Raw genomic sequence first — 22,449 nt, forward strand, 5'->3', positions numbered from 1 at the left:
ATAATGATTATACTAATTTACATGGAAGAAACATTTTAAATAATAAAGAGTGATAGAGACATAATACCCTGCTCTATTTCAATAAGCACTGTGAAAGACCTCTACTTGGTAACACAAAATCAGGATGTGATTTATGATTTAACAGTCTTCCTATAATCTCCTAAAGCAAATATTTAGATTCCAGATTTAACAATGCCATGGAGAGCTTAATCCCAAGAAGAATTTGAATCACACTTCACAGAGATTATAGAGAAGCTTGCCCTTTCTCCTGTTTTGGAGACTCATTAGGTGTACTAGTCTGTTTGCAGAGCTGCTCTTTTGATGTAGATATTTAACTGCAATTTTAGCCCCATTTGCTCATGCCCAGAGAGAAGTTGATGTCTTCCCAACATTTCACTCTGCAAAGGCTCAGAGAGATGTGGTTAATGGGATAGCAATACTTTGAATCACAGAGTCAATGAGCTGTATCTGATCAAGTCCACACCCAGGCAGGGCTGGCACCCAATTCTTTGCTTCATTCCAGTGCTTTTACATAGTACCCTCTTTGGGCTAGGATTCAAGGAGGAGCTGGGAGGAGAGACATAGCATAAAGAGGGAGATTTAAATCACAATGAAGTAGATAATCCAGGCAGTGCTAAAAGGGAGTCAGCTAGTCAAACATGGTCCTTTCCCACTGTAGGTTTAGGAATTCCAAAGAAAAAGGTTTCATCACAATTTCAGAACCCAAAAGCCAGATATCACAGTTCTCAATCCCCTGCCCTTCTCTATCCACTTTGCCCTGTCCTCCTAAGTATGGCCTTATTAAAAAAAAAAAAAAAAAAAAAAAAACAACTCTTACCTCTCTTCTCCAAAACCCCTTGCTCTGTTTTGTTTGGTTTGTTTGTTTTGGTGTTGGTGACTGAACCCAGGGCCTCACACATGATACACACTACCACTGAGCTACAACCCCAACCCTCTTGCTCTGAATTCTTAAAACTAAAGTGAGCCTGCTTTTGTTTCACTTAAATTAATCATACTGTGGAATCATGAAGAGATTCAAACACCACTGGGCACAGTGCTGTGGGATGATCTGTTTATGAACACACTTCCTCTATACATCTGTGAACCCTATGAGGACAGAACACTATCTTCTCTATCTTGGTATCTCTGGTACTTGCTGGCGCCTGGAACCTAGGTAGTCTTCAGGAGGCAGCTGTTGAATTGAATTAGAAGTTGTTGAGCCCACCCCATCACCTTCACAGATGAGGAGAGTGAGACCCAGGGCAGGAGAGGGACAGAGGTCTCCCATCTCAGTCCAGTGCTCATTCTACTCACTGTCTGAAGTTGATGAAGCAGAAACTGTGAGTTCAGACCCTGGGTGCACAACTAATTAGCCACATAGACTTAGGTTAATTAGTTAATTTCTCAGACCCTCCGTTCCCTCATCTTTAAAATGGGATTAACTATTGAAAGGAAAGTGACCACGACACTCAGAGCGACCAAGAGATCTTTATTGTGGTGGTGTCTGATTAACAGGGAAGGAAGAGAAAAAGAGAGAGAGAAAGTGAGAAAGTGAGAGAGAGAGAGCAGGGAAGAGAGAGAGAGGGGGAGAGAATAGAGAGAGTGGGGGAGAACAAAGCAAGAGAGAGAGAAGAGAGAAGAAAGAGTGAAAGTGAGAGAGAGAGACAGAGAGAGAGAGGTGGAGAGAGAGAGGGAGAGGGGGCAAAGAAAGAGAGTACAATGGGGGATGGGGAGACCAAAGTGCAAGAGAGAGAGTGAGTGAGAATGAGAGAGAGAAGAGAGAGAGAAGGGAGAGGGAAGAGTTTTTATAGCCAAAATCTAATGGGGTCTTTGGGTCTGTAAGCTGCCTTATTGGTGTACAATGATTGGATCATACAGCAGTTGCTAAGGGTGTCATCTTTGCCCTCAGGCAGACCAGGCATGGGTAGGATGTGGGTTTCCGTTGCATCAGATGAGTGGGGGCTGAGTGTTCAGCCTTGGGTGGGGTTGAGTGTTCAGACTTGAGGCAAACAAGCCATAAGGAACAGACAGGTGAGGGTGAGGGTCGAGTGTTCAGCCCACCCTGCAGTTAACATTTGTTCAGATTGCTCTGCAACTAAGAACTATATCTAGTTTTCATGGTGGTTTTATGGATTAGAAATACTAAAGTTAAAGAAATAAGAATTAAATAAATTCCACATATAATCATAATTACTCTCTGCTTCTGTGTTTGTGTCTAGTTGCCAGATAAACTTTCCTGAGTTTTTTAGGGAAAGTAACTTGCACTTATCTCCTGATGTGGTCTCCCCCACCATTAGGCTGTGCAGGTCCAAATGGGAGGCACTTGATTCCTAGAGGCACAATATGACAGAAGTCTGTGGCTTCCAGTTGTCATTGGCCAGAATGGATGCTGCATTTAAATGTCCTCACTCACTTTTCGAGTCACAACCCTAGTAAAGGCAATAACCTTAGCTTTCCATCACTGTCCTAGTGTCTCAAAATTAAGAGGCAGAAAGAAATGTGGATTTTTATGTATCTTTCCTTGTCTCAGGGATCCTCGATAATAGGTACTACAATTCTTACATAATGCTCCCACTGAGAGCATAGCTATCAGCCCATGTTCCCTCTGCTCCCAGGGGTGGCCCCATTCCATTTCTGGTCAAAACTGATGGTGAGCAGGATCTTCTTTTTCATTGGAGAAAAACAACTACACATGAAAGCCATCCATTGGTCCTATTTCTACTTTCTACAGCTACATAGAACACAAGAGCCCCTCTCCTATATAATGTTATAAGTCCCTAAAAGATGGAGGTCATTTCCTCTGTTATCTCCTTGTGGGGGTGAGAACAGGAAATTGCCATGTAAGCTTCACAAGGGAAAATGTCTTTTAAGTTTTACCTAAATGTGTGCCCAATAAATATTTTCCGAATAATAAAAAAAAAATGAGTGGATTCCTACAATGGGATTGATAATTTGCGGGTGACTTTATATTCACTATCTCCAATTCTCACAACCATCTTGCTGGAAAAAAATTATTAGTCTGACTTTGTAGACCTTATTTTTTGTACACAATAAGAAGGATTCTCTATTTTTTCACCTTCAGTCCATTTGTGATATCAACTGTTCTTTTACAATTGAGATAAAAGCAAGCATTTTTCTTTAAAATCCTCTCATAAACCATTTTACTTTTGAAAATTTATTGGTACTCTTACTTGTTGAAGAGTACCAATCATTTAAACTTTGCTTGTTAAGGAAGGTTTCAAATTAATGATGTATGTTGCACTTAGTTTCCTGATTGTGGTCTAATTGGTGCAGGTGGCCAGGACCCAGCATTCTGCAGGGTCAGGTCAATGACATTGGCTGGACTTCTCCCTGGTTTTCTTCAAAACCTCAAAGGTTTCCCATGCTATTTGGATGATTCTCAAGCAGCCAGGCCAGAGAGCCACAGCCCCAGCTACTCAGAAGGAGCCAAGAAGTCTGGGACTGACTGAGGCCTGGAGAGTGTTGACTTGTTTATATGGGTGGGAATGTGGGGCTCCCATCCAGGAGTATTCAACATGCCTAATTGGCATTTTCAAGGCGCATCATTGACTGTAAGTCATCTTGCATCCCCAGATTACCTGGAACCACTCCAATAGAACGATGGCAAAGGGAAGAAAGTGAGGGGTGGGTGAGTAAAAATAACACAGAGGAGAGCACAAACTTGAAGGAAGTGTTTTGTCACCCTTCAATAGCATGAATTGACCACCACTAAGTGGGCCATTTTACACATTGCTCACTTCAATTCAAAAGTACTGTTTTGGAGGTCCTTCTGGACAAATGGGAGATGGTGTAGAAAGGATGAAAATAACAATAATCAAAGCAACCAGGAGTTGCTTAGTTACATCTGATAAACAAGTTAAATAACCACTAGGGGGCACTCCAAGAACAAGCAAAAGTCAGTCCAGTTGGGGGAAAAAAAAATTTCCTTTTACAGCACTTGAAGAAATCTAAGAGCATTTAGTACAAATCTGCAGGAAAAGATGATATTTTATATTGGTGATTTTTTTCAGGTTTTTAAAAAATATTTATTTTTTTTAGTTTTAGGTGGACACAATATCTTTATTTTATTTTTATGTGGTGCTGAGGCAAGCACTCTACCAGTGAGCCACAACCCCGGCCCTTTTTCAGTTTTTTTTTTTTTTTTTTTTAACTTAGAGAGGAAGTCTTTCTAAATGGTCAGAAATACTAAATAACACTCACTAATCCTAATCATGTTATCATGAAAACAACAGCATGCCAGTGTAGCTTACAAATCTAGACTGCTTTTTCAAGGCAGTAAGAAACTACTGAATGTTGTTAATTGAAATAAATTTTGGTAGCGCGCTCGCCTGGCATGCGTGCGGCCTGGGTTTGATCCTCAGCACCACATACAAATAAAGATGTTGTGTCTGCTGAAAACTAAAAACCAAATATTAAAAATTCTCTCTCTCTCTCTTTAAAAAAATAAATTTTGATTAATAACACATATGATGTGGCAAGAGTGTAAAGGAAAAGTGAGAATATTTTGGTTAGTGTATAGACATGGGTAGAATCACACATGATTTGTGTTAATGCTTGTACTGATGATACAAAGCTCTTGGGTATGTACAACAGCCTTGAAGATAGATGCACATAGTTTTTTTTTCTGGTGCATCTTCTTTCCAAATAAATCAGTGTATGCTAATCCGAGGATGTCATTAAATCAGAGTAAATATCATCATCCAGGACTGAACATCTTTTCCTATGTATTGCCTTCCCTAATGTCTCCCTGCCTCAACCTGTGCGTAAGGTTAATTGGTCCCATTTTACCTTGCTTTTGGTAGAATAAGGGCATGAACTCTAGAGGAAGACTGCTGAGCTATGAATCTCAGTTCTAGCTGTGTATTTTGGCAAATTACTTTGCCTCAATTTGCCCATCTCTGAAATGGAGATAAAATCAGCGTCCTACTTCACAGGTCTGTATTGAGAAGTAAATGAATTAATATATGTAAAGCCCTTATGAAAGTGTCTGGTACATAGGAAGTCACCTATAAATTCTTTGTTTCATGAACAAGTCAGGTTCTAGGCCCTAGGCAATGCAAATTAGTTACAAGAACAAATTCATGGAGAAGCTGTAGCATTCTTCAAAGGGTTTCCATTAGCTATAGAGTAAACTGGCTAGGGGCAAACAAAAAGAATTGCATAATGATACCCTCTACAGAAGAAACTCTAATTGGTGTTCAGGTTACTGGATAAGTCTCTTTGTCTCAACTCTAGATGTGGTAACAATCAGTGACCCAGAAATATAAGGCATTTCAATAAAAGTATAGTTTTGTCTCAAAAATGCCAGCCAGGGGTTTAGAAGAGTTCTGTCAGCACTCACAGAATTTCTGGCTTTACTTTTCTTCTTTTCAATCATAACCATCTAAAGTACCTAAATATAGCCAAATAATTAGCTTGACTCTTGGGAGAGATAACATTTCAAAAGAAAAGCTTTCACAAATGGCATCTAAAATAAATGTTATGTAAAAGGGTTGTGGAACTCCAGAGACAAGAAAAACTTGTTCCAAGACATTGTAAATGAATTAGAAAATTAGGGAAACAGAAGTTCATAATTGGAAGGTAATCCAAAATGAAAAAGAAACCAAAAGCTTTTGCTGACAGCCCCCCCAAAACACCTCTATATTTTCAAGCAATAATGAGACATTTGAAAAAAATATGGACTGAAAAGAAATCTGATCAAAAATGTTAATATCCAGATTTATAGACTCACGTGTAGTCATTCTATTTTATCCTTTCCCACAAGTAGGTCTTGTAAGTAATTAGATTTGCAAGTAAAATTCTTTTTTTCCAGATGAATCTTTATAGTATTTCGATGGAATCTTTATTACCATTTTTGAGAATTTGGATGAATGGGATGAAGAACCAAGTGAGGAATAATGGAACTGATCAATATAAATATTAATGAAGGAACTGAGTGGATTTTTCCTAATATTATGTTATAATTGACCAACAAACGTGTTGCTTCCTATTAGGGCAGAAAAACAAAATTGTGACGTTTCTATGGAATCTTCTAACTCTGTTTTGAAATGGTCTGGCAATTATCCTGGAGTAGTAAAACATGTCACTTTTAAAGGACAATGTCCTTATGTCCCAGATGGCTTGTTCACAGAGAAGAGATTAGTCATCCTTAGGTTATTTGGGTTTACCAAACATGGCATTTTTCCATTATGGAACTGGATGTAGCACAAATAATAAATCCAAGAAAGGAAATGCACTAATCATGCTGGACAGTAGCTCAAAGATTTATGAAAACGTATGGGAAACATTCAACTAGTTCAACTTGCAAAGTGACAATTCCATTTTACTGATGCCAAGATATCTTGTGGAGAGGACAGTTGCTGAGCCTTTGGGAAGCAGGATGAGTGAGAAGGGAGAAGACACACAAACCCTCTGAATGTAGGGTGTCTCACCATCCCTGCAGCCCCGGGATGAGCACAAGTGGCTGGCATCATCCTGGGGCAGTTGCTGAAGAAAAAAATTGAATAGTCAAATATTTAAAGAGAGGAGGAAGGGCAACCTTAAGAGAGGAGCAGAGCTTGGGCCATGACAGGGGCTTACCCACACAGTTCAGCACAACTTGGCTGGAGGCCAGGTTGTGAGACTCCTGGAGCAGTGAAGGATAAACCTATCAGTATGTTGGATGGGGTTTTGGATTCAAGGGTGAGAAAACAAAACTTTATCCTCTAGCGACCAGAGTCAGTAGGAAACAGGAGAGAACCCAATCAGGTCTTCAAAACATGTCTTGGACAGCTATGGCAAACTGCGAAGTTGAGAGTCCAGTGTGGAGTCTGCTGTCATAGTTTAAAGCAGAGAGAGTAAGACACAATCAAAGCCATGGCAGAAGAGCTGCAGGGAAAGGAATGGCACAGGTCTCTAAGCAATTTGTTGTCTCATTACACGTGAGATGTGATAGAGGAAACAGGCACTGGGCCACTGGCTAAGTCATGACAGAAATCCATTCATTCTTTTGCTGAGCATTTCCTGTCCTAGGCCATCGGGGACAGATGATGGAAGACAGAGAACAGAATTCAGCCCCTGCTGTTACAAGGCTCATGGTCTAGTAAGGGAGACAGACACAAATAATGACAGCAATGCAATACATGGCCAGAACAGGATAGGATAGGGTGGGAGGGAAGGGGAAGGAGCAGGGGGTTAGCAAGGATGGTGGAATGTGATGGACAATTATCCAAAGTACATGTATGAAGACATGAATTAGTGCCAACATACTTTATATACAACCAGAGATATGAAAAATTGTGCTGTATATATGTAATAAAAATTGTAAAGCATTCCACTGTCATTTATTTTTTAAAAAATCAATAAAAAAAGAATAGGATAAGATAGATGCAAGACAGCACAACAAAATGGAACATGTTTGAATCAAGGATTATACAAGCCCAAGTAATGCCCAATCATGGAGTCATAGGTCATATAAACCCACCAGGATTATTCAATCAAAAGCCAGGCATTAGTTATCGAGAATCTATGTGCCAGGTACTCTTCTAAGTGTGGGGAGACAACAAACAACTTGTCCTCCTGAAATTACATGCTAGTGGCAGAGAAGGACAAACAAGATAAATTATTGTATTATAGAGAATATGAGGTAGTATTAAGTGCTAAGCAGAGACAGTAAAACAGCAAAGGGACACAAGAACTGTTTAAGGCAAAGGCTAGAAGGGTTGAGCCTTCGAAGAATATTGGCTAGGGAAGGCCTTCCTGTGAAGACAGCTTGTTGATGGCAAGAGTGAGCTGCTGTTCCCACTACTGCTGCCCTGATTCCAGCCACTTGCTCTGTTTATTTCATTTCCTGAGACTCTCCTCATTCTCTCCAATGCAAACACTTCAGTCTTGCTTCACTGGATTGGAACTTGATGCTTTTCAAAACTGACCTTACTCTTTATGGAAGAGAACATCTTAAGTCCTTTTAATAGTCTAAAGACAAGGGACAGTGATAAATCAAGACAGAGAGCACTGGTATTTTTACACACACACACACACACACACACACACATACGTGCACTCACACACACACATGCACACACAAATACCACACTGAAGAGTCATCCTGCACTTTCTGCCTCTCAGATAACATCAGGCTAGGCAGTAGGGATAGCAGTTAGCCTCTTTGAGCCCATAGTTTCATGGCCCCTTGAAGACTGCACTCTCCCAGGGAGGGTTTGGCCTGGGTTATTGCACTTCCTGCAGGCAGAGCTGTCCCATGCCTGCATGGGAGGATTTGGTTAATTCACAGCTACTGACTGAGCACAAGCAGGGTTCTTTGCTTTCACAGTGAGGAGCGGGAAGATGCACTGAGGGAGGCTCTGCTTGCTGTGGAAAGAGCCTGCCCTACACACCACCTTGCCCACCACAGCCAGAGGGACATTTCTCAACATTTGAAATGCAACCTGATTTTTCCACCCTTTTCCTTCCCTTCCCCTACTTGGCTTCAAACTTTTTTCTCTTGGCTTCTGTGAGGCCCCAGCATTTCCCTGATTTTCCTTTGACTTCACTGGCTGCTGCTTATCAGCTTTCTGCTTGTCTCCTTCTCCTCTTCCTCTACTGAACCCAACCTCTAATGTTGACCAAGCAGGGCTCGGTCTAGTCCTCTGCCTTCTCTTCAATTCCCCTTCTTTCCCTGGGTGTTACTGTCTCCTTCCGTGGCTTTAAATACCATCTGCATGCTGATTAGAGATCTTTCTACTAAACTTTGCAATGGAATATCCAATTGCTTGACATTGCCATTTGGCAGTTTAATTAGACATCTTAAACCTAATATGACCGATTCAAAGATTCTTGATTTTTATCACATCCCAAATGGAATACTGTTTCCCATCTCAATAAATGGCACCTGAAATCTACCTGTATGCTTAGGCCCCAAACTTGGGCAACCCTTTTTTTTTTTTTTTTTTTTTTTGGCAGTGCTGTAGTTTGAACCCAGGGCTTTACACAGGCTAGCCAAGTACTCTACCACAGAGCTGCACTCCTAGCCCCATGTTGATTCCTCTTTTAACCACAACTTACTCATGTTGGCACTACTTTCAAATATATACTCAATTCCAAATATGACTACTAGTCAAAGTTACCTCCATTTCTTACCTGAATAATTGTTTTCTTGTTTCCACCCTCTAAAATCCATTCTCCATCAAGCATCCCAAGAGGTATTGTGAAGGCGAACCAGTTTCAGGGCTGCATTATGACTTTGGTGACTTTAAGCACTTTGCCTTCAGAGGCCCCTTTCACCACTAAAAAATATTTAAAATATTTAATATTTTACAATGGCATTGATATAAAGATGAATATGTTAACATTATGTTTTTATAGAAATTCAAGTTCCGGTTCCCTTCTGATTATAAAAGAAAATCAAATATTTTTGTGGATCCTTAAAGTTACTGTGGGCCCAAGACCCTGTACTGTGTCTTGTGGATTAAGTGAGTCTGATTGGACCCCACCAGGTCTACTATTGAAAGCCACTTGACTATATTTCTTGGCAAGAAGAATAAATTCCAAAACCCTTGCTGGAACTCTTATTCCTTACATGAGCTGACCAGAATCTCTCTCTCTGAACTCCTCTCTTGATACTATCTTCCTTGTTGACTCTGCTATGGCTAAACTAGCTACTATCTATCTCAAATTTGAATAGACCAAATTTGATTATGAAAGGGACCCTTGCATTTCAGTTTACCATGCCTGAAATATTTCCTTTTGCCCCCACATTTTTTTTTAGTTGTAGATGGATATATCTTTATTTTACTTATTTATTTTTATGGGGTGCTGATGATTGAACCCAGTGCCTCATGCATGCAAGGCAAGTACTCTACCACTGAGCTACAACCCAAGACCCCTGTCCCCATTTTTAATGGACAGTTCATAGTTAAGTACAGGAAGCCTGAGAAGTTTCTTTGGATTGTGCAGGTATGGAAGAGGTTGACTTGGTTTGAGGAATCTTGCTGGTTCACTATTCAAGGGGGCTATTTTCTAGTTAAGGGTGCTCCACATTAAGAAGTTGCATCACCAGAGGTAAGAGATAAGGAAGTGAAATAGCTGGTGTCATGTGAGAAACAGCAACCCTGAGTTGAGAGCACAATCACAGTGAAGCAGGTAAAGATGTTTTCCCTCTTCTGGACTCTAACCCAGTTCACTGGAGGAGCTGGAGACCTGAAGAGCCAAGATCTTTAAATTAGATAGGAGGGTTTACCTTTTAAATTAAACCACATGGAGATTTATTTGCCAAAAGAAACCAGGCAACTATGGACTCAGTCTGCCCAACTCCAAGGCCATGATCTTCCTATACCATACTCAACTATATATGAGTATATATATATATATATATATATATATATATATATATATATATATATATATATATGCTATACCAAATCTCAACCTCGTTTACTTTTGTACTGGAAGCTGGTTTATTTCCTCCTCTGGGGAAATATCAGTCAAAATGAGAGATGTTTTGCATCTCCTAGAAATGGCTCCATATTTACTACCTCTGTATTCTAGCTCCCATCAAGAGAAATATTAAATGCCCTTCTCCCTTTGGAGGACCTCATATGCTGATCCACACACAGCAGGTAGGCAGCAGGAACCACAAGACAAGCCAAGAGCTGAGAGATCCAGGGAGCTGAGGTCCATTGTTGTTCTGGTTAGCAAACTGTCAGTCTACATTCTATACACTGCCTCAAAAGGATTTAAAAATCAAGGTGACAAAACATGCTTGCTTGTCCAGGACAAACCTGGTTTGTGCCTGCAGCCCCAATCTCATTATTATTTGTGTTCCCTTTTAGGCAGTCTCAAAAGAGTCCCATCCTGATGATAAATTAAATGTCTACCTTACCAAACACCCATAGAAATCAATTGATAGAGGTAACTTCAAGCTGTCCTTGAGTTGGTTCATGACAAAAATGAAGAAAAAGTTCAGATGAGAACAGTTGCAGAACCCTGACAAAGCAAGAAGGAAATACAGGCCAGTGGAGGGACTCTTACTAGTCCACAGTGAGCAAGTACTGAGAGCAGCTGTCAGAATTCCCTTGGACACCAAGGCAGTTGTCATTTACTCTTTGATTTTCAGAATATAGACCTGAAAGCTGTTATTTCAGGTCAGGCTTAGTCATCCTCAAGTTCTAAGTTAAAGACCTTCTGTAAGGGTTGTTAGAGAAAGATGGCTACCTTAAATAAGTGACCAGGTGTCTTGGGCACTTCCCCTCCCTGGGAGCAGGTAGCTAAACTCCACAAGAAGGAATTGGGAGAAGGTGTCAGCATTCTAATCTCTTTGTGAGCCAAAAAAAGTAACAAAAGAATTGTGTGTGACTCTACACTCATTGGTACATATTTACCCGTTCAGTGATTCCATGTAAAAAAGGAGTCCCACATTCTGACACAACCTTCTGATTCTCAGTTACAAATGATTTTCAAGTTCATCCTTTTCCATTTTATGTGTGAACATTTCTAAATCCTGGTTCAGGGTCTAGTTCAGCTCCATATCTGATGTCACTCAGGATGTCACACTTTCTGCATCTTTACTTCCACACAAACGCTGTTGCAGCAACTCCTAAAACTTAGAAGTCTAGACTGCTTGTAGGCATTGCATGAGAGAACTAGGTTTCTGTCACTAAAGATGCTTATTAAAATACAGATTTAGAAATACAAATAGGACTCTTTACTACAGAACTTTCCAGAGCTTTTAATGTGGAAACAGGGGTTCATGTGAATCCAATAATGAGTTAGTACTGAGAGGCATCTTCCTTTTACTTTATGACAATACCCTTTTTATTTCTGGTAGAAAGTCTGGAGGGACAAACATTTAAGGGTCATACTTTGGGAATCATTGTTCTACTGGCCTTGCTAGGAATATGTGGTTGCAGTGTATACAACTAACACATGTAAAGTACCAGTTATATTAATATCATGAGTACTTTTTTTCCTTTAAATTAGTTTAATACCATGCTTTCTTTTATTGTCACTGAAAAGACGGAAATGTCAAATTTTACAATTTTCTGTTCCAGTTCTATAAGTTATGCTGTATGTAGCATATCCTTTAGTAAATTACATTCACTTGCAAACTGATATTATTTTGAATTTGAATTTGAATGCCTCCAAATCCAAAATATTACTGTCTACCTTTGTAAGAAATCAAGATATCAAAGAGCTTTACAAAAGGAGCATCTATAAAAAAAATCTTTTTTTTCTCACCAAGCAAAAGCAAAGCAAACAAAAACCCCAAAATACCAGACACAGAAATGGAGACCTCTCTCCTTCCTCAGGCGTGAGATTCTTGTTAGATTCCAAAGCAAATTGTACTGGAACTCAGAAGATTGCTGGCGGCCCTGCATCTCCTTGCTATGCATAGTATTTCTTATGTGACTTGAAGAAAGTGTGTGGTGTACACGTCTTGAGTGCCTTGGATTACCCCTTCAAAAAGCTCTATTGCCACAAACCACCAGGAGGTTTAAGTCACCAGTGCTGTTTCCATGTCCTCGCTGCCATGATGCAGGTTGATATTAGTAGGGTGTGGGCAAAGTAAACATCTGCCTCGTATTCCAATTGCTTTTTTCTCCATTGATATACTTAGAAAGAAGCTCTTAGGCCAATGACCAAAAAATTAAAATAGAATAAATCAAACTCCTTTCTTTAGATACTACAATTATTGTATTTGTAAAACATTTATTGGAGTGCATGATTCTGAGACATTTTATATTCTCTCAATTTTCATTTTTATTATTGTCCCTGACTACACAAGCCTCCAGTCCAGAACATTCCACCAACAGGTATCCTTTTAAAGCCAGGGGAAGAAAAAGTCACACTGGTTTTTCTTAGAGCAAATGACAAGTATTTTTACTATAAAGTAATTACAACAAGACAGAAAAGTTTCCAGATTGAACAAGTACACAACTCTCCAAAAGCACATTGAAAACTATGCAGAAATAAATTTTGATTAGGCTATGTGACTGTGCCAGGCTTCAAACAAGTGGTTATTCTGTTGTGACATCTGCCGAGCAATGCATCCATTGTTCTCTGGAATTTAATTCATTTTAAATTACTCCATCCAAATGATAAAACATGAGACATGCTACACTCCAGGGGCAAAATGCTATGATTGTTTTTATTCCGACCACAACTGTGAGTAGAGAGGCAATACAGCCTGCTCTAATTAGACCCTGATTATAGTCTTTGCAAAACAACTAGCTCTAGAAATGTGAGTGAAATCTGCTAAGTGATCATTGGATAAATGAGCTTAACTACAAAACTGGCAGAACCATAAGCAAAGACTTCCCACAAAGTAGAGTGACAGTCTTTGGAAGAGAAACCATTTTCAAAACTAAAAGTAGCTTGGGGTGCCAGTTTATTGTTAGATGTAGTTGAACATGTATATTAACAGAGCCAATAAATTATTTATTTTACTATTCAAGGACTAACATGAGAATGCCTCCAAATCCAAAATATTATAACTGCCTAAGAAGTATTGTGAAATTCCTAAGAGTTATATGTGATGGACATACTACCATCTGGAAGCTTTAATAATCAAGAATTTTTAAAATATAAAGATATAAATCTCCGAAGAAAATACATACACACACAAGAATTCATATCTCCTGTATGCCACATATTTAATATAAACCTTTGAAACAAGTTCAGATGAAATAAAAGCCAATGTTCTCAAAAAAAAGTGAATGATTAACTTAATTGTCAAATATTTCCTATTGCCCCAAACATCAGTATTGATTTTTACTTCTATGCAAAAGTATGCTTTCAAACTTCTTAAGTGATATGATACACAAACCAGTTTTCAAATAATAAAGCCAGTCATCCTGCAATTTTAAGAAATTAGGTAAAGGATGTTACATGACACATTACACACACAGAGACACATGTGTATGTGCATGCATGAGCCAATGATAAAATTTGGCCTCTCCTACAATGAGTACATGAAAAATATTAAGTGCTGCCAGGAGGGAGCACTGTATCACCCCTCCCTACAGTCCAGGTAGTTTCCTTTAATCCAGTAGCAAATCTGAGCATATTTGAGAGGGGTGATTCTAACAGCCACATTAAAATCCTGTGGAGAACCATTCATGTCCACCCACTGGTGCCCTGAAAAGATGCCAATAATTTTTCTCTCCCACTTTTGCTGCTGTCTCTTCCACATCCTCACATAGACCCCTGATCCACTGGCCCCAGGCTGAGCATCACACTGCTGGTAAAGTAGGTCATAGGTCTCATCTTTGACATCACAGAAGCGGTACACCAAATTGCCAGGTCGATCATTGTCATAACCAGAGAAGTGAATTCTTCCCCCTGGCAGCTGTTTAGCAGGAGGGCTCACCCCAATCTTCATGAACTTTCTCTTGTGGGGTTTTTTGAGTTCCAAGAGGGCGTAGTCATAATCCATGCCAATGTCATTGGCATTGCCTTTGATCCAACCCTTGGGCACATGGGTGCGTTTTACCCGGATCCACTGAAATTTCATCTTCTCAGGCAAGGCTGAGCTGGAGCTGTTGGCCCCTCGACCGCCATCTTTAAACTTGGGCTTCAGGAAGCCCACTCGAAGTTTCTGCGTTCCTTTCACATAGGTTTTCCCATCATGTATGCAGTGGGCAGCTGTGAGGACATGTTTCTCTGCTACCAGAGTACCAGTGCAGCCTGTAGATAACTTCACTGATGTTGAGAAAGGGTAGTTAAGTAGAAAGTCCTTCCCAAAAATGCTGAACCTGCTGTCATAGCCATAAATCTGCCGCTTCCTCCGAGACCTTCCTGAAGACTCAGAGTCTTGGTGTTGAGCTCCACCTCTGCCATTGCTGAGGATGTAAATGCCCACCTGAGTCTCTGTGCGGCTGCCATTGGAATAGAGTGTCTCATAAGACAGGTATTGTTTGGCCTCTTCATATGTGGGCAGAGGTGTTCCCTTGTGACACTGGGGTCCACATGAGGAGGACACTTCCAATTTGGCTTCAGCCCCAAAGTCTGGCTTGGCTAAGTTGAGGGTAGACTGGGGCAAGACTACAGGGAGGCGGTAAGCAGGCCAAGTGGGTTTCCAGAAGGCACCATAGGGACTCACCTGCCCAACAACACAGAGCAGGAGGAGAAGGAAGAGAAGCCCTGGAATCTCCGCCATGCTGAGCACAATTCTGTAGAAATGAAGAAGACAAGTAGGTCAGGAAAGTAAGGGCTGAACATTCATTTATTGCAGACTGACAAAGCTTGCAGCATGCCTGTCATTATTTCTAAGTCTGTGAACTTAGGAATCAGGGTGTGGAAAGGAATCCTTGGATAACAGTCTTACTTACAATGCAAGGACTTGACCTTGGGAATATTACAGTGGCTATGAATTCCAAATAAGATTGGGTGGTCATTCCCTCTGATTTAAGATGTCCCTTATGATGGTACATTGCAGGGCGGCATGCCTATAGTCATTAGTCCCAGATGAATGGCTGACCAGCCTCAATTTCCATGTGATTCTTAGTTTTCTTTGTATTTGATTCTAAACACTGTCCTGTCCTACCATCCTGGTTCTCTCCCTTTCTGTCCTTCTACCTGTTTATTCTCATTTATAATAAGCAACTGGAAATTTTTCAGGAACACTTGCTCATGTAGAGGATAAATCTAAACTGTATAACTTACTGAGTGACCAAGGCATCAAGGAGGGAGAGTTCCACAGTGTTACTTATTAGGAATTCTATTGCTTCTAAATGATGGGTACATTTGAAAGATGGTATGAGAAGTTGGTTTTTTTTTTTTTTTTTTGCTTTGAACTTAGAATATTTACTACTACATGTTTAGTTCCCGAGAAACCAGGTCATTAACAAACAAAATATTCCCTTTTCCTTTGGATTATGTTGTACACTAACAGGATCTATGTCAAATATCTAAAGCTCTAATATTGCATGAAGTATATCTTATGAATGCTACTCCTGGTTATTTTTTCAGGTGTTTGTGTTTGCATTCATAGCTAGAGTAAATGCCTTGCACTTGGGCTTATGCTAGCACCCAGCAATGATTTATTGAGTGAATGCTTGTGTTAATGGAAAATCAAAGGAATGGTGTGGTTCAGAAAATAATTTTTTTGAATGATGCATGCTGACTTCTAATGACAGAGATGTATATAGATGATGTGATTACTCAGACTAAGGGCATAAAGTCAGATGTGAGAATAAGAGAGGCATGCCAGGGTAGGGGATGCTTGAGATGGACACTGAAGTTGAAAAGAAGTTTGATAATGTAAGACTTGGAACACAGTCTGGGCAAGAGCACCAAAATATGTAACACTGAGTCATTTCAGCAATTATACTTAGCTCAGCAAGGGTGGAGAAGAGGAGGTGGTAATGGCAGCAGACAAGAGATGGATGAGAAAAGTTGTGTGTATTAAACAAAACAGTTTGGATTTTATCATGGAAAGGTATGTTTAAAGACCCAGAATTAGTAATCCCCCAAGAAAAATGACAGCAAAAAAGAAGATTGGAAGTACTTTCATAAATGCTTAAGCATAAATTGGCTCTGACTGGCTCTGAATCTTCTGGTTGGGCTGACTCAGCAAGTAGGGTAATTCATTCAAAATAAAGCATCCAAGAATAGGAGAAAAAAGTCTCAAGTTGCTAGTGGATCACAGCAAGAACAGGAATAAATGACTCCCTTATTCTCACCCTCTTCCTCTTTGAGGGTACAGAGTTATGGCAGCTTTGGGTGCCTTGTGCTTGCTTTTACATAAAAACTGGAAAATCCCATTGACCCAATCTAGTCCAGCTGAGCTTGCCAATCCACATTCCCAATATTCACATGCTGTATTTCTAAAATATGTGTGTGCTCCACCCACCTCTGGGATCTTTTTTCTTGCCTCTATCTCTTGAATTCCATTTCTGTCAGGGAAAATAGGGATGGGAAAGGAAAGGAATGAAGTCCTGAAAATGCAAATTCTTTGGGATCTCCTAATTCCCTGAAACACTGCTGGAAGAGTCTCTAGACCCTTTTGTGAGGAGAAATGAATTTAATTATTTTTTAAGTTCTTGAAATCATGGGATGCACACACACACACACACACACACACACGTGTATGTTTGCTGGGGTACTAGGGAGGGTATGCTGATACCATCCTGAGTCCTCCTCCCAGAGGGGAACTTGGCAATGGGGATAGGTGTACTAATGACAACCCTTTGGGAAATCTGTGGGACAGATCAGCCTCTGTGTCTGATTATTCCCACCCATCTACTGGTTAAGGACCCAGCTCTTAGGCTCATCTGGGCTTGAAGAGCCCTTCCTCTATGTAAGTTGCTGCTAGGTGACTAAATGCCCCACTTACACGGGAATCCCTGCCAAGTGTGACATGTACTAAAAGGAATCATGCATAGTGTCTTGGGCCCCAACACACCATCCCCTCCTCCCTTTGACTAATGTGGAGAATGTTAGTTCTGCTAACATGGAGCAGTTACACCAAGGTTTACTTCAGCTTATCTTAAGAAAGGAAACACTGCATCCAGAGGTCCAAGCTGCCAAGTGTTCCTGAAAAATTTCCAGTTGCTTATTATAAATGAGAATAAACAGGTAGAAGGACAGAAAGGGAGAGAACCAGGATGGTAGGACAGGACAGTGTTTAGAATCAAATACAANTTTTTTTTTTTTTTTTTTTTTTTTTTTTAATATTTTTTAGTTGTAGATGAACACAATATCTTTATTTATTTATTTTTATGTGGTGTTGAGGATCAAACCCAGTGCCTCACACATGCAAGGCAAGCACTCTACTACTGCGCTACAGCCCCAACCCCAGTGTTCCTATTTTTTAAAAATATGACTCTTGGGGGAGAGAGCAGGAGAGGAGATAGCATTACACTGTGTATTATCATAAGTTGTACATAACATTTCAATGTGCATAAAGAACATGACAGTTATAATATGCTCACACTGTCATCTGGAGCATGGATCTTCAAATCCCAAATGTGAAATTTGTATTTAATTGGATCCTGGGAGTATGAAACTTGAATCATGGACTGCACCAACACCCACTGTTCCAGTGCATCTGTCTGGAGCTTTATCCATTTATCAAAAAATTGAAGAAGTCTGTTGGATAGGGTGTCAGGAAGAGAATGGCAGGAAAAAGTCTGAAACTAATGGAAACACACTTTAAAAATCCATCCAGAAACCTTAACTGATGAATTATTCCTTCTCTCAGGCAAAATTAACTCTAATTTCAATTTTCCAAGTACTTTGCCTGTACAGTAAATCCCTGTTTATTTAAAAAATACTTTCAAAGACCTTAAAGCATGCCCCATTTCACAAGTGCCACCATGGCATATTTTTTTTCTTTGTGTTTCAAAAAGAAACAATATTTTTAGGAACCAGTTCATGAGAGATACAGAGTATGGAGCAGTAAAACAGTCTTTTCTTGGGGGTGTGAGCTCTGGGAAGTTAGCTAGGCCCTCTCCCTAACCTCATTCCAGCCCCTCAATATAGAGGATCAAGTTTATTCTTTGGCAAAATGTTAGATGACTATGTGCCAAGAACTTTTGGGATCATTTACAAATCACAGAATGTTATTAGAGAATGCTAAACAGTCTACTGTATGATAGAATATTACAGATTCAGAGTCCTTACAACTTAAATTCTGGTCATTTAGCCAGGAGTGAAGGAGAAGTAAGCTATCTATGGAAACAAAGACCACTAAACCAACAGAGCAGGGATAAACTTGAACCTCTCGGAATCAACTTTTCAGATACTTCAAAAGCACTAGCATCTGTTAGTTTGAAATATTGCTTATAAGTTTTCTATATTATTACTGAACTATACTTATTTGTGATAAGATCTTGTTCTGACAGCCTTCTGTCTTCCTTAAAGTTATGAAAGTTTTGTTTTAAAACTTCAATTCAGATTTAGAAACTCATGCAGACTTCTGGAAACTAATGCAAATCAAATTATTCTGAATTTATTAGGTTTTTAAATGCCTGATCAGAAATTGAAAAATACAGCTGTGTGTGCTCAAGTCTTCAAGTAGGTTTAAATTGATACTCTGTATTAAAGTTACAAGGTTTCTAAGTTGCTTATTTCTTTAAAAAATGCTTAAGTAGGGTGGTTTAGAAACTGTCCTGAATATCACCTTAAACAAATGCTTCTTTACCTGGTCTTCATAGGTCCATGATTCTCTAGTTTTTAAGTTTCCAGGATCAAAAATATTCAGGTTAAAGACAATGTTGTTTATAAACAGTGTCTGCACTGTCATTTACTGCTCAGGGATGTTTACTCTTGAATTACCAAGGCTGGAGGTGTAGGGGAAAAGGAAAAGGGAAATTTATCTTGTCCTCTCTTACCTAATTGGGAGATAAGATTGCCCTGGTCATCTACCAAAGAAACAAGGGACTCCAGCAGAGGTTGGCTTTCAAGAAGGGAGTGGAACTAAGTGGCTGGGCGTGAATGCTTTTAGGACAGGTCCCAAAGAAAACGTGTGAGGGGAACATCCCTATTGTCCATTATGGGGCAGAGTGGGAAGGAATTTTTTTCTGAGTCATAAAAACCCTACCCTGAAAAATAAAAAATAAAAACCCTACCCTGGCTCATTCCCATTAACAACACAGCCAATGGTAACTGTGGTCCTTTAAAATCAGGTGGATAGCTTTGCAATAATTTCTCAACTCATTTGATAATAGTAATTTCCCCAGAGACAATATTTCCATTTTTATAAACTCTAGGTAAGTCTGTGTAAGTCCACTGAAATTTGTTTAAAATAGACACCCCAGGATTTAAACAGATGCAATAAAAACATTCCTATCCCTATAACTGGAAAGGTAACAAATGGATTACAAAACTTTACATTCTCTTCCATGTTTACAAAGGGATCAACCTTGTCTTTGTAGTGTTGTCTGGAAAACTCATACCTTAAAAAAGAAATGAAGATTTCTGAATCTTATTCTCATTATATCTATATCTGGATTAAGAAAATTTAGGTCCACAACAGTCCATTTTTAAGAATAAGTCTTTCTTATACACATAAATTATCTTTTAAAGTTCCCAACTATTTTTGTGTATCACTTCACCTAAATGGCAAAGCAAAAAGGAAAATTAAGGTAAGCAAATACTGTTTTTCACTGTGCTTAGTAATACAGAAACAATATTCCTTTCCCAACTCTGGGTATCTGACTCACAAGGGGGTTACACATTCCATGCTCAGTCATACAACATGAGCAACTGTCTCCCTCTCCAGAGTCTCAAAGTGTTTATACTTTAGGAGTATGTTGCCATTCATGAGTCCATTAATTGTATGGTAGAGGGACTCTGCACATTATTAAATGTGCAAGCAACAGTCTCTTTGGAGAATGGCACTGTGACTGCCATCTCCTTCTGCACTTTAGTCTTCAAAACTGCAACAACAGAGGTCTCCTCAAGGGGGCCAGCGTTTGCGAGAATGATTTAACTCCTATTGCAAACAAGTGCTGCGAGGGAGGGAAAACCGAATCCTTGGGTCATCATTGTCTGTTGTACAACATCTGAATTCCGGTGATGCCCTATAAATGACTTAAAGAAACAGTAGGAAAGTGTGAAAGATGCTAATTTGGGATACCATTCAGAGGGATGACTTCCATGGAACTAGGGCTAGGAATACTGAACAGTGAAACCATGATAATTCCTAAAGCAAATGCTTAGACAACAAAGTTCTGTGAATACTCTGTAACCAGCCTTGCTCTCATTTTCCTGAATCATAGACCCTTTTAAAGGAAAACACACCTAATCACATAATGTTTTAAGAATTACGGTCTCATAAAGGGAACTTACAAGTCCAGCAACTCTAAACACAATTTTTGTGATTGAACCAAATTTAACTTCTCTATCAGATTTTAGGCAAAATGAACTACCCTAGCGATCCGGGGACAAACCTGGCAGCAGAACAAAAAACAGAGTGCATAAAACTGTCAATGGTGAGGCCATGAGAAACAAATTCCCCAGAGTCGGTGAGAGTTATGCATGAATAATGCCTGGTTCATTAAAGGATCTCTGAGAGAGATGTACAGGCGAACCTGAGACTATTAAAGACTGCAGACTGGGGCTAACAATGTTCTCAGACACACTAATGGGCCTTTGGCACTTACGATACAGACAGAAAAGGCACCTACATTCACCATCTACCTGAATAGTTGTCAGTGTTACAAAAACAAGATCCATATTAGTTACCTCGGAAAAATGCTTCCTTCCTAGTTCAGGCACAGGAAGCATGACAAGTTATCTCTTGACTTTATTTAGATGGGAAAAAGACAAGTAAAGGATGTATTCATATGTAGATGGTTTGCATATGATCACACTTTCAGAAATCCATGTAGTGGCTTCTGTGGCATTTTCTAAGTTCCTTCTTCACATTCAACCTCCAATCACCCTCCTAAAAGACTTCTTGAAAGACAGAAGTCCTGTTTTAAATGCTCTCCTGCTCAAGTAGGATCTTGAAACAATGTGCAACAAATATCCTGATACTAATTTGCCTTAGGGATTTTGGCCACAACAGACTTCAACTATAAACTCAACTCTTTCCACAGGGCCATGTGGAGACAATTCTAGCATTGGCCTCTCTGTTCCTAAGGAGCAATCAAGGAGCCCTCAGTTACAGGAGCTCAGAGAAGCAAACCCAATTTAATCCTGATCTCGAATAACCTGGAGCTTTCCACTAGCTACAGACTGTTTCTGAATTCTCCTGGGTGTAACCCAATGGGCAATAAAAAGGGATTTTTATCAGCTGAATTCTCATGAGACCACTTGAAAACAAACACAATTTGTATCCTGGAGGGGAATGACGGTGTTGTTTGATCTCTTTCTCCTTTTAAAAGTTTTTTTAAAGCTCTAAAAAAATCCATTTATTTAAAAGTTAACAACTTGTGATGAATGCCTAAAGGCAGAAGAAGAAATACTTGCTTCAAACTGTTGATAGTTCAAACAGCAGTTTCTAGGTTTAGCACCCTGCAGGAAGCACAGGGCCATCAGGGCAGCCAACAGAGAAAGGAGCCTATTCCCTAACCTATGTTTGCTAATCTTTTTTCTTGCTTGCTAAGGTGTGTTCACAATCACGTGTCTAGTGTTAAAAATTAATGCTCCGAACGTGATGGAATCACATACAGTAAAAGCAAAACTCATGGAAAACAAGTGGCAGTGGTGGCGGTGCTGCCATCGCCCCGACAGGAGGTGAGTTTGTCAGAGCCTGCTTCACCTCAACTCCTAGCCAGGACCCTGCACCCAAGATCGTTTCAATACCTTCTTTCCCCCACTTCCTTCATAAGTGACACTACGTGAATCCAAACGTTCTGCAGCTCCTGGGTTTTCCTGGAACTCCTTCAGGACCGTGTCCTAGCCCTCGAGCCCGCGCAGCGGCCCGAACGAGGTCCCCGATGCCCCCAGCAGCCCATACTTACCCCACCTTGCGCGCACCCGGCCCTTTGTCCCGCTCCTCCA

General features: G+C 39.9%; 1 protein-coding gene across 4 annotated transcripts in view; it reads right to left on the minus strand.

Moving 5' to 3' along the window:
- Positions 1-12,736: 12,736 nt before the first annotated feature.
- Prss23 (serine protease 23) overlaps positions 12,737-22,449 on the minus strand; it is a 19,836-nt gene continuing 10,123 nt past the window's right edge. For 2 of the 4 annotated variants that reach the window (XM_048787940.1, XM_015477327.2), the window contains exon 2: positions 12,737-15,167. In XM_048787940.1, the coding sequence (XP_048643897.1) occupies positions 14,006-15,154 (1,149 nt within the window). In that variant the 5' untranslated portion in view covers positions 15,155-15,167 and the 3' untranslated portion in view covers positions 12,737-14,005. Of the gene's footprint in view, positions 15,168-17,930; positions 18,086-22,409 lie in introns of those variants that run through there. The other 2 variants (XM_015477326.2, XM_015477325.2) reach the window with 2 other exon arrangements.

This window comes from Marmota marmota, unplaced genomic scaffold (genome assembly GCF_001458135.2).
Source record: "Marmota marmota marmota unplaced genomic scaffold, marMar, whole genome shotgun sequence".
Taxonomy (NCBI): Eukaryota; Metazoa; Chordata; class Mammalia; order Rodentia; family Sciuridae; genus Marmota; species Marmota marmota.